We start from the raw sequence: 14,148 nt of genomic DNA on the forward strand, positions 1-14,148 counted from the left end.
TATTTTTAATGATATTTATACATTGATAATCATGTGAAAATGATCAGTTCATTATTATAGTCATATTTCTTGTTTTTTCCTGATATGGGGTAAAGAAAATAATTTTTTTCGTGATATTTATACATTGATAATTCTCAGGAGAAAATTATCAATTGATTATTATTTCATAATCGATGTATTATCCATAAATTCCCACAAGAAACCTTTAGAAATGATAGTTTACGAAAAAATATCTTAATCAACAAGTTATTAATTAAAACAGAATAAATGTTATATAAAAATTAAAAGATATTCTTACAAATATAACATATTTGTTAAATCATTTATAGATTACCTTTTTTAATTGAATTATGTGTATAAAAATTGATATTAGAAAAAATATTAGAAAACAAGGAAATATCTTGTTTTTCTCCTGATTTTTGGACAATTTAATAGAGAAAATATTTTTTTTCGTGATACTTATACATTGATAATTCTCAGGAGAAAATTATCAATTGATTATTATTTCATACATCGATGTATTATCCATAATTCCCACAAGAAACCTTTAGAAATGATAGTTTACGAAAAATATCTTAATCAACAAGTTATTAATTAAAACAGAATAGATTTTATATAAAAATTAAAAGATATTATTACAAATATGACACATGTGATAAATCAATTATAGTTTACCTTTTTTTAATTGAATTATGTGTATAAAGATTGATATTAGAATAAATATTAGAAAACAAGGATATATCTTGTTTTTCTTCTGATCCTTGGACATTTTGAAAGAGAAAATAATTTTTTTCGTGATATTTATACATTGATAATTCTCAAGAGAAAATTATCAATTGATTATTATTTCAAAATCGATGTATTATCCATAAATTCCCAGAAGAAACCTTTGGAAATGATAGTTTACGAAAAAATGTCTTAATCAACAAGTTATTAATTAAAACAGAATAGATTTTATATAAAAATTAAAAGATATTATTACAAATATGACATATGTGATAAATCAATTATAGTTTACCTTTTTTTAATTGAATTATGTGTATAAAGATTGATATTAGAATAAATATTAGAAAACATGGAAATATCTTGTTTTTCTCCTGATTTTTGGACAATTTGATAGAGAAAATAATTTTTTTCGTGATATTTATATATTGATAATTCTCAGGAGAAAATTATCAATTGATTATTATTTCGTAATGGATGTATTATCCATAAATTCCCACAAGAAACCTTTGGAAATGATAGTTTACGAAAAAATGTCTTAATCAACAAGTTATTAATTAAAACAGAATAGATTTTATATAAAAATTAAAAGATATTATTACAAATATGACATATGTGATAAATCAATTATAGTTTACCTTTTTTTAATTGAATTATGTGTATAAAGATTGATATTAGAATAAATATTAGAAAACATGGAAATATCTTGTTTTTCTCCTGATTTTTGGACAATTTGATAGAGAAAATAATTTTTTTCGTGATATTTATATATTGATAATTCTCAGGAGAAAATTATCAATTGATTATTATTTCGTAATGGATGTATTATCCATAAATTCCCACAAGAAACCTTTAGAAATGATAGTTTACGAAAAATATCCTAATCAACAAGTTATTAATTAAAACAGAATAGATTTTATATAAAAATTAAAAGATATTATTACAAATATGACATATGTGATAAATCAATTATAGTTTACCTTTTTTTAATTGAATTATGTGTATAAAGATTGATATTAGAATAAATATTAGAAAACATGGAAATATCTTGTTTTTCTCCTGATTTTTGGACAATTTGATAGAGAAAATAATTTTTTTCGTGATATTTATATATTGATAATTCTCAGGAGAAAATTATCAATTGATTATTATTTCGTAATGGATGTATTATCCATAAATTCCCACAAGAAACCTTTAGAAATGATAGTTTACGAAAAATATCCTAATCAACAAGTTATTAATTAAAACAGAATAGATTTTATATAAAAATTAAAAGATTTTATTACAAATATGACATATGTGATAAATCAATTATAGTTTACCTCTTTTTAATTGAATTATGTGTATAAAGATTGATATTAGAATAAATATTAGAAAACTAGGATATATCTTGTTTTTCTTCTGATCCTTGGACATTTTGAAAGAGAAAATAATTTTTTTCGTGATATTTATACATTGATAATTCTCAGGAGAAAATTATCAATTGATTATTATTTCAAAATCGATGTATTATCCATAAATTCCCACAAGAAAGCTTCAGAAATGATAGTTTACGAAAAAATATCTTAATCAACAAGTTATTAATTAAAACAGAATAGATTTTATATAAAAATTAAAAGATATTATTACAAATATGACATATGTGATAAATCAATTATAGTTTACCTTTTTTTAATTGAATTATGTGTATAAAGATTGATATTAGAATAAATATTAGAAAACAAGGAAATATCTTGTTTTTCTCCTGATTTTTGGACAATTTGATAGAGAAAATAATTTTTTTCGTGATATTTATACATTGATAATTCTCAGGAGAAAATTATCAATTGATTATTATTTCAAAATCGATGTATTATCCATAAATTCCCACAAGAAACCTTTAGAAATAATAGTTTACGAAAAAATATCTTAATCAACAAGTTATTAATTAAAACAGAATAAATTTTATATAAAAATTAAAAGATATTATTACAAATATAACATATTTGATAAATCAATTATAGTTTACCTTTTTTTAATTGAATTATGTGTATAAAGATTGATATTAGAATAAATATTAGAAAACAAGGAAATATCTTGTTTTTCTCCTGATTTTTGGACAATTTGATAGAGAAAATAATTTTTTTCGTGATATTTATACATTGATAATTCTCAGGAGAAAATTATCAATTGATTATTATTTCATAATCGATGTATTATCCATAAATTCCCACAAGAAACCTTTAGAAATGATAGTTTACGAAAAAATATCTTAATCAACAAGTTATTAATTAAAACAGAATAGATTTTATATAAAAATTAAAAGATATTATTACAAATATAACATATTTCTTAAATCATTTATAGTTTACCTTTTTCTAATTGAATTATGTGTATAAAGATTGATATTAGAATAAATATTAGAAAACAAGGATATATCTTGTTTTTCTCCTGATCCTTGGACATTTTGAAAGAGAAAATAATTTTTTTCGTGATATTTATACATTGATAATTCTCAGGAGAAAATTATCAATTGATTATTATTTCATAATCGATGTATTATCCATAAATTCCCACAAGAAACCTTTAGAAATGATAGTTTACGAAAAAATATCTTAATCAACAAGTTATTAATTAAAACAGAATAGATTTTATATAAAAATTAAAAGATATTATTACAAATATAACATATTTCTTAAATCATTTATAGTTTACCTTTTTCTAATTGAATTATGTGTATAAAGATTGATATTAGAATAAATATTAGAAAACAAGGATATATCTTGTTTTTCTCCTGATCCTTGGACATTTTGAAAGAGAAAATAATTTTTTTCGTGATATTTATACATTGATAATTCTCAGGAGAAAATTATCAATTGATTATTATTTCATAATCGATGTATTATCCATAAATTCCCACAAGAATCCTTTAGAAATGATAGTTTACGAAAAAATATCTTAATCAATAAGTTATTAATTAAAACAGAATAAATTTTATATAAAAATTAAAAGATATTATTACAAATATAATATATTGTTAAATCATTTATAGTTTACCTTTTTTAATTGAATTATGTGTATAAAGATTGATATTAGAATAAATATTAGAAAACAAAGGAATATCTTGTTTTTCTCCTGATTTTTGGACAATTTGTTAGAGAAAATAATTTTTTTTCGTGATATTTATACATTGATAATTCTCAGAAGAAAATTATCAATTGATTATTATTTCAAAATCGATGTATTATCCATAAATTCCCACAAGAAAGCTTTAGAAATGATAGTTTACGAAAAAATATCTTAATCAACAAGTTATTAATTAAAACAGAATAAATTTTATATAAAAATTAAAAGATATTATTACAAATATAACATATTTGATAAATCAATTATAGTTTACCTTTTTTTAATTGAATTATGTGTATAAAGAAATATTAGAAAAAAAGGATATGTCTTGTTTTTTTCCTAATCCTTGGTCATTTTGAAAGAGAAAATATTTTTTTCTTCATATTTATACATTGATAATTCTCGGGAGAAAATTATCAATTGATTATTATTTCATAATCGATGTATTATCCATAAATTCCCATAAGAAACCTTCAGAAATGACAGTTTATGAAAAAAAAAAAATGTCTTAATCAACAAGTTATTAATTAAAAGAGAATATAAATATATACAAAAGGTACTTTTGTAGTTTTTTAAATTATGTAAATTGTAACATAAATAACTGTATAATAAAATTATCATGACATCGTCCATCCCACAAATAGAATTTTCTTGAACCAGTCCCAAAAAGCAGAAACCTCAATGGACCCGAAAATCTTATGCAAATAAAGGCCGTCATTTAATCGTAAATTCACATGTACCGGTCCCTCATATAATTCAAATTTAATAAAACCGAGGGACAGAAGACCATATTTCAACCGGATTGTGCAGATGAACAATATTGCAAACACAAGCTGGAATTGTGTGTCCGGTTTTTGATTGTGCCCAATACGAAGGCGAAACTTTAAAATGGGCCGCATGCAGCGACGGTTTTATTACGTTCCATGCCCTCGGCCAACCCCCCAAAAAATCTAACCCCCACGCCGAATCACCACCATTATTATTTGCTTGGCGAATGCGATTGTTTTTCTGTTCAATTATAATTAAATTGTTTTTGACGTAATTTCAATATGGGGTGGGAAAATTTACAACAAAATTTAATCGGCTGCTGAGCGATTAAGCAATTATCCAATACGTGGAGCTGTCAGAAAAGTAAACTGCACCATTCCGGCGTGGGGAATTTAAAATTCAGGCCGGGCGCTCCGTTTCAGTGTTTTGCGGGATTACGAGAAGAATATAAATAAAAGATAGCGGGGGTTGGCGTTGACCTCACTTCTAGTTATGCACGAAATGCAACCAGCTCTAAATATGCACTCTACGTAACTAACATGCACGGTTTTCTGTTTATATCACCGAGATAGAAACTATTTATTCAACTTTTACTTCCGCCAGAATGCCTATTTACTAAATGGTATTTATATCGGCTGAAAAAAGAGGAAATTACATCGTTTTTTGATACGAAAGAGACGTCCTGAAAAATGGGACGCGAAAATAAATAGTTTTTTCGACTCTAACAAGATCACGTTTTAATAGAATTGGAATATGGGGACGGCGTTTATCACACGGATTATCAGAGGAAATCAAGGGTCACTTTTCACACTACGTTTTATTTGAATTGTTGCCTGGATCCATATTTATAAAGCATATAAGGCTCAAGCTTCTAAACAAAATAATATTACGTATACTGTTTGTTGTAATAAAAATACTCATCTTTACTCACATAAAAATTGGATATATCTGTTGTGTGCTTGACATAAAAATCAAGTTAAAAAAATTATCATAGAAACAATATTTTGAGACTAAAATATGATGAAAGAATTGTTTTCTGTTGAACACAAATGTAGACAAAACAACAAAATAAGAAAAAGAAAATAACTTAAAACATAAATAATTTATTCTTTTTTGTAACTTAAATTTGAAATAAATTTTATAATTAAATTTTATATTATATTTTATTTATTTTTTAATAGTAATATTAATTTTTTATTTTTTAATTTGTTACACGAATATTTAAATTAAGCTCTGAATTTAAATTTGATTGTAAATTTTTAATTAAATAATTAGTTATTTCAATTTTAACTTATTTAGCTTTAATAATTTTTATATTAATTATTATCAATATATTTATAAATATTAATGTTTTATATTAAATGTATTATTTCATTAATCGAATATTTTTTTAGTTTTCATTTTTTATTTTGTTTATTTAATTTATATTTTATTCATTTTGATTTAAATAATTTACATATGTTAATTAATTTATTTAGTTATTAATTTTTTTTTGCATTAATTATTATTAATATTTTTAAAAATTCATTTATATTAATTGTATAATTTATTTATTTAAATTAGCTTTTAATTTTTCAGTTTTCATTTTTGATTTTAAATATTTAATTTCAAAAATTTATTTATTTTGTTATATATATTTTTATTTACACGTTTTAATTTATTTAATTTGTTTTTTAAATTAATTTTTATTATTATTTTTATTTTTGGGCATTAATTATCATTCATATTTCATATTAATTGTATAATTATATATATATTAATTGTATAATTATAATTATTGTATATATATAATTAATTAATTAATTAGTTTTTTAATTTAATTTTTAATATTTTTTTTCATTTATTATCATTAATATTTTAAAAATTTATATTGGTATTTAATTTTTTTTATTAATTTAATAATTTATATATTTTAGTATTTATTATTTAATTAATCCTTTAATTTTTTAATTTCCATTTTTTATTTTGATTTATTAATTTTAAAAATTTATTCATTTTGTTCTATATATTTTAATTTAGTTAATTTACATATTTTAATTTATTTAATTAGTTTTTAACCTTATTTTTAATATAATTTTGCTGTAATTATTTTATTTTAAAAAAATAGTACTTAATTAATTAAATATAAATGTATGTATTTTATTTAATTAATTTTTAGTTTTCATTTTTTATTTTAATTTTAATCTTTTATTAATTTTATTCTTTATATTTTAATTTAGATAATTAAAATTTTGTTAATTTTCTTTTATAAATTTTGACTAATGAAATCTCCATGTTTTAATTATTAATTTAATATATTTTTTTTAATTTATTTTATTAATATGTATGTTTTATATATTTTATATTATTTGAGGTACATATTTTAATTGTTTATTTAATTAATTATTAAATTAATATTTTTTAATGTCATATATTTGTTAATTTTTTCAATTTTGCAACATAAATAATATTAATATATATATATATATATATATATATATATATATATATATATATATATATATATATATATATATATATATATATATATGTATATATAACTTTATATAATATATATAATTTTTTTTTAATTTATTTAATTTATTCCAATTCAATTTTAATATTAATATCAAATTTTTATATTTTAATTTTTAAATTTTGAAATATATATAATATATATATATATATATATATATATATACATATATATATATGTATATATATATGTATATATATATATATATATATATATATATATATGTGTATATATATATATATATATATATATATATATATATATATATAATTTTATATAATATATATATAATTTTTTTTTTTAATTTATTTAATTTATTCCAATTCAATTTTAATATTAATATCAAATTTTTATATTTTAATTTTTAAATTTTGAAAATTTTCTTTTATTACTTATATTATTATTTATTTATTATTTTAATTAAAAAAGTATATTTTTTGACTTGTCTTCAATTATGTTAAATAAATATAATAATAAATCTAGAAATATCATTCCATTATTATGTTTTGTTGTAAACGTTGTTTCTTGGTTTATTTTAATTTTATGTCAGTTAAACAAGAAGAATTCTTCACAGAATAAATCTAATATTTATTTGTGCACAAAGAAACATTTTTATTCAACAGCAAACAACATGCATAATATTATTTTTGACAAAAACTTTGTTTAGGAGCTTGTTATATACAATATCCTTCACATTTTCAAAAACTTATGTATGTCACTTGGTTACCAACACATCCTCCCCTTTCATGTAGCCTTTTGTTGCATAAATAACAAAGTACGAAATGAACGTCATAACAAACAAAGAAACAGTTGTTACACACACATAAAACACTATACTCGTGATAATCAGGAATTTTCATCAGCAGATCAAAGACCCACCTTTAATGTTTTCGCACTCATAATTTGAAATTCAAAAAGAATTCGATCGGAAGAGCCCCCCAAATTGAATTATCGAATTGGACACGAGGGTTGGCGTATGTATAAGCATATTTATTGGGTTTACAATCGGCTTGTTGATCTCATACGCCCCACAATTCAATATTACACACTTCGCATTATAAATTTACAATATTTACTCGAGAAATCTCCACGATTTTTATTTTTTTTTTCCACGTCGTATAGTTGATTTTATAATGCGAAATACGAAACGTGTAACTCCCCCAATTTAGTCAATTTGCACGTCGCACCTTCGACAACTTTTGAATGTCGGATTTGCACACGCATAACAGGATTTTTTTTATTAAACCGTTCTTTGAATGCTGTTTCTTGGTCGGCGTAGAATGTTATACACTTTATTGAAATTTTATTTTTCTTAAATTATTCGAGTAAATTTTTGAGTAAATTATTTTCAAAAATTAGGTAATTTTTTAGTGCTTTTTTTAATTTAAATTATTTCAAATGATACTATTCTGAATTTAATTTAGTCTTTTTTGTATTTCATAAATATTCGTTTTTAATGTATCAAATAATTTCCTTCATATTCAGATTTTAAAATTATTTAATTATTCATAAAAATTTATAATATGAACTGATATTTTTTTATTAAAAAAATCACTGAAAAATTGGTTCCTAGACACCTTTAAACAATGATATCCAAGGATGAGCTTTTAATTTTAATGGGAAGACCCTTCTCATCTCAATTTTACATTTTTTCTTCTGCCCCATATCTCGTCATTACTTGATCGTAGAGAAAATTTCTATTTACATTTTTTATAGGAAAATGAACGCTCTACAAAAAAGGTAATTTACAATTTTTTCGTAACTCTTAACAATTAGCAGATATTGGAGTTAAAAGTTTGAAAAATTTAATAAAAATTTCTTTTAATTAAATTTATAATTTTATTATTTATTAATTCATATTTTTCAATTTTGAACATTTTAAATAAAACCATTTTTAATTGATTTAATTTTAATTTTATAATTTATTCTTTTACGGACCCTATTAATATTATATTTAATATATTTATTATATTATATGTATTATATTTTTTATAAATTATTATTATTATTAAATTTATAATTTTTTAATGATTATAAATCAAATTTATAATTGATTATAATTTTCAATTTTATGTATCATTATTAATATTATTTTTAAAGTATAAAATTATTTTCTTTATCTATATTTAAAATTTTAATAATAACTTAAGAATATATAAATGTTTAAAAAAGATTGAGATAATCTTATTCAATTTCCTCACAAATCATTCGCTGAACAAAGTTTATTTAAAAGGAAACTGTCTAAGGGAAAATATCTTAAATAAAAGTTTATTATATTTGTTGTGTACCTAAGAGAAAAATCAGATTAAAAAAGTAATAAAATTCATATGAAAACAATTTAATATTTTTTAATATTGTTTTGACTCTCCCACTCAACAATAAAAATACATATGTGAGTCAACAAAACAAAAGAATATACTGTCAAATTAAATAAATCAAGATTTGAGCTGCAGCCATAGTTTAATCTAATATGGAGCAATTTTCTGACTGTTTTGAATTCAATTGGGTACTGATCAGATCTTTGAAAACATTACGACGTATGTTTTATTTAGAAAATATTTTGTCGCAAATGTATTTCACGTAACAAGAGTAGAAAAAAGAAAATAAAGAAAACATTGGTGCAACGGAAGACGTTACCTGCATAGTGTAAAACCAAGGAAGTTTTTATTGGGACACAATAAAATGAACGCCGTTAGTCCCAGTTTTACAGTCGATCGATAAGTTCAGTAAGTAAATTCATATAAAGTCGGTAGCATACTGGCAAATTTATCGAATCTAAGGCACGTACTCAAGGAACAATGCATTATCTGCAACAATTTACATTAAAACGGTAAATTTAGCCCGGCTACCTCCATAAAGGAAGGGTTTAAAACAAGTACGGGGTAATTTGGACACGTTTCCAGCCGCGATAAATCCAAATTCTTTCCCGAACATTTTGATAAAACTTCCCATCCACCTCCACGTACACCCCCTACCCACCCACGATTAATAGTTAAAGTTGCTACTTCGAATTTGTTTGTTTCCTTTTGCATGTAGATTGATTAGAATGAGACGTGCGGTTAAAAGTTTGCCACCCAGGCCCGAATTTCTTATAAAATATATCGGCACTAACGAACTTCGGGGAGTGAAAACTACATTTATATGAGCGTTTAAATATCACTTAATGAAGTTTCTGGCACAAACACATGGTACATTTACCTGTGCACCGGGTTTTATTTTTTGCTAACGAAATTGCAATAAACTTTACGAGTTTAGCACAGTTTTATGTGTAAATCGATAGGCGCAGAACGGGAAAAGTAACAGCTCAAATTTTACTATGTAAATTGTAAAGTGAAAAGGTACAGTTTGTGTTCAATCTCTTTGCAACGTGCACGAGACGTGTACACAACACAAAATTGTGTGAACTGTTTCAATTATACCTAATACATACGCATTTCGTTCCACCCAAAAGTAATAAAACTACTTAATTAATTTTAAAATTACCTTTAGACTCCCCCCCCCCCCCCCTTAAGGCGTACTAAATCATGTGTCGTCTACCGAAGTTTAAACAGCCCATGTTACCATTATTCTTCGCACTTTACGCTTTTAAAGCATTCACAATTAACTTAATTACGTATCCATCACTTCTAAATACGACTAATTTGTTGGGAAATTTATGAGACGTCTTTTACTGATGTGTTGAATATAATTACCATTTATTATGGATGTGATTTCAGGCCCAAAATGAAAAGGGTCGCTTATTTTATTATTTATACTTAAGGCCTTAATTTTGTTTTTACAATAATAATTAAGCAATTAATCTCTCTCAAATTGTCAGATTTCTGATTTTATTTATAAAACAAATTTGTCTTAACTTCAATAAAATATACAGTTCTATTTACAATTTAAAATTTAAAACAAAAAGTGATGAAATCCTGCCTGAAAGACATTCAACGAAAGTTCTTCAAATGTGACTAGTTATGTAGAAAGACATTTTAAACAATTTTGTTCAAAACGTCTTCCTAAAAATTCAGTCTTTCAAGAAAGCTCAATTACTAAATTAGTTCTTTAAATAGTAAATAGTTAATAAGTTGGTTGTTGATATAAAAGATCTGACTAAACTAAGTGAGAACAAAAGAAAATTATCCTAACTTCCATAAGGTGATAATAATTATAAGTTTAAGACATTTGGAATAACGTTAATTAAGTAATCCATCATTCTTAAAGAAGACTAATTTGTCGGAAAATTTATGAGACGTCTCTCACTGATGTGTTGAATATAATTACCATTTATTACGGATGTGATTTCAGAGCCCAAAATTAAAAAGCCCCCCCATTTTATTTCGATAATTACGTAATTACACGTCCGGATTTTTTACCTTGTTGCTTGAACGTTGCGGTGAGGTGCAGCGAGCCGAAGAGGATGAAAGCGTAGCGTATAAAGATGGACCATCGGACATCCATGGCGAAACTTTATTGCTGCCCGTTACATTGTAGCACTTCGGTTACTGGAACAAACAAAAACATGTTTTAATGGCGCTGGACACGTCGCGGCGAAACTTTCCCGGTTACTTTCCTTCCGGGGGGATGTTTTTTAGTTAAATTACGTCGCAGAGTTTAACCTACATATCAGTTTAGTTTGCAAGTTGGCCTCGTTTGACGGTGGTGGTTTTATGAGGGAGTTTTAAGAGTTTTTGGTTTGATGGATAACTTGTTTACTATCTTTTATCTCAGTCAAATGAACTAAGATATGTCAGGATTTAAAATTGGAACGGAACCGGACTTATTAACATTCACGAGAGCGTCCAAACAGATATAATAAATCCTATTTATATTGACAATAGTGTTTGGGTTATTTAGTGTGACAGTTACTATTGCAGTCTTAGTCCGTACTAACGACGTGGTGTTCGTATTCTGGCTGAATAATCAATATTGTTTTAGAGGAATTAATGACTTAAGGAGGATCCATTGTCTGCATCCCTTTCAATAGTTACTGCTTCTCCCACATGTACATTACACAGTACATTTGTTAGATTGACCTTTGGGTATTACAAACGTAATGTGATAAGAATAATACGGTGTCAGTTTGAGTGATTGAATGTACATATGGTAGATAATCGTTGGGTGAATGATGAATGATGATGTTGTGGTCATCGCGGCAATAAAATTATGCACAGCATGTGTAAATGTTCGTAGTGAAATAGATTTGACCTGTAAGGTCACTAAAAGATTCATCAAATTTATATGGGCACGAGTTTTGTGGATATAATGGATAGTTAATGGTTATGATGTGAGGCAATAATGAACGGATATTACGATGTGATTATCCACCAAGGTGTTTTATGTCCAATTTCAAAATCCGTTTCGATACGAGTTTTAAATTAAAAATTTATTAAACCACAAAAACTTTAAAAGTTTTTTAAAATTGGATGTAAAATATCTACAATATATGACGGAATATTTTTCATTTCAGCTCCATTTAAAGTTGTTAGAGGTGAATCAAAATTTTAATAAAATATATTGTTTTAAAGTTTGTCATATTTTCAATTTCTACATTTCAAAAATGCTTTAAATATCTTAAGGTATTCAAAACTACAGAAAGAAGAAAGATGTTCCAAAATATATAATATTATTCAAAACTGAAGAGAGAAACATAAAAAATCTTTAAAAAACGTGTCTTGAATTATATTTTAATATAAAAAGTGTAATTTAACTGAAATTAGAAAATTAGTAGTAATATAAAATAGATAAAATGTTGTTTTAGAAAAAGTATTTGGCGCCCAACGTACAAGTTGGGCGCCAAAGTATGGGTAAAGTGACGCCCAACGAAATATTTTTTTAATTATTTGTGGATGTCAGTTCACATTTAAAAAAGTTTAAAATTTCTTCAGCTACAGAAATTTCTTTGGTGAACTTCTTTAAGAATTTTTCTTCAGTTTGAAATAGATTTGACCTGTAAGGTCACTAAAAGATTCATCAAATTTATATGGGCACGAGTTTTGTGGATATAATGGATAGTTAATGGTTATGATGTGAGGCAATAATGAACGGATATTACGATGTGATTATCCACCAAGGTGTTTTATGTCCAATTTCAAAATCCGTTTCGATACGAGTTTTAAATTAAAAATTTATTAAACCACAAAAACTTTAAAAGTTTTTAATATTGTATGTAAAATATCTTCAATATATGACGGAATATTTTTCATTTCAGCTCCATTTAAAGTTGTTAGAGGTGAATCAAAATTTTAATAAAATATATTGTTTTAAAGTTTGTCATATTTTCAATTTCTACATTTCAAAAATGCTTTAAATATCTTAAGGTATTCAAAACTACAGAAAGAAGTAAGATGTTCCAAAATATATAATATTATTCAAAACTGAAGAGAGAAACATAAAAAATCTTTAGAAAACGTGTCTTGAATTATATTTTAATATAAAAAGTATAATTTAACTGAAATTAGAAAATTAGTAGTAATATAAAATAGAAAAAATGTTGTTTTAGAAAAAGTATTTGGCGCCCAACGTACAAGTTGGGCGCCAAAGTATGGGTAAAGTGGCGCCCAACGAAATATTTTTTTAATTATTTGTGGATGTCAGTTCACATTTAAAAAAGTTTAAAATTTCTTCAGCTACAGAAATTTCTTTGGTGAACTTCTTTAAGAATTTTTCTTCAGTTTAAAATAGATTTGACCTGTAAGGTCACTAAAAGATTCATCAAATTTATATGGGCACGAGTTTTGTGGATATAATGGATAGTTAATGGTTATGATGTGAGGCAATAATGAACGGATATTACGATGTGATTATCCACCAAGGTGTTTTATGTCCAATTTCAAAATCCGTTTCGATACGAGTTTTAAATTAAAAATTTATGAAACCACAAAAACTTTAAAAGTTTTTTAAAATTGGATGTAAAATATCTACAATATATGACGGAATATTTTTCATTTCAGCTCCATTTAAAGTTGTTAGAGGTGAATCAAAATTTTAATAAAATATATTGTTTTAAAGTTTGTCATATTTTCAATTTCTACATTTCAAAAATGCTTTAAATA

The 14,148-nt window shown here is 23.9% G+C and overlaps 1 protein-coding gene across 1 annotated transcript in view; it reads right to left on the reverse strand.

The window, feature by feature from the left end:
• Positions 1 to 14,148, reverse strand: part of LOC109604502 (uncharacterized) — a 203,173-nt gene that overhangs the window by 65,735 nt on the left and 123,290 nt on the right. The window contains exon 2 of the mRNA XM_049967178.1: positions 11,470 to 11,598. Within this exon, the coding sequence (XP_049823135.1) occupies positions 11,470 to 11,554 (85 nt within the window). The 5' untranslated portion in view covers positions 11,555 to 11,598. The remainder of the gene's footprint in view (positions 1 to 11,469; positions 11,599 to 14,148) is intronic.

The sequence above is a fragment of the Aethina tumida genome, chromosome 5, assembly GCF_024364675.1.
Source record: "Aethina tumida isolate Nest 87 chromosome 5, icAetTumi1.1, whole genome shotgun sequence".
Classification (NCBI taxonomy): domain Eukaryota; kingdom Metazoa; phylum Arthropoda; class Insecta; order Coleoptera; family Nitidulidae; genus Aethina; species Aethina tumida.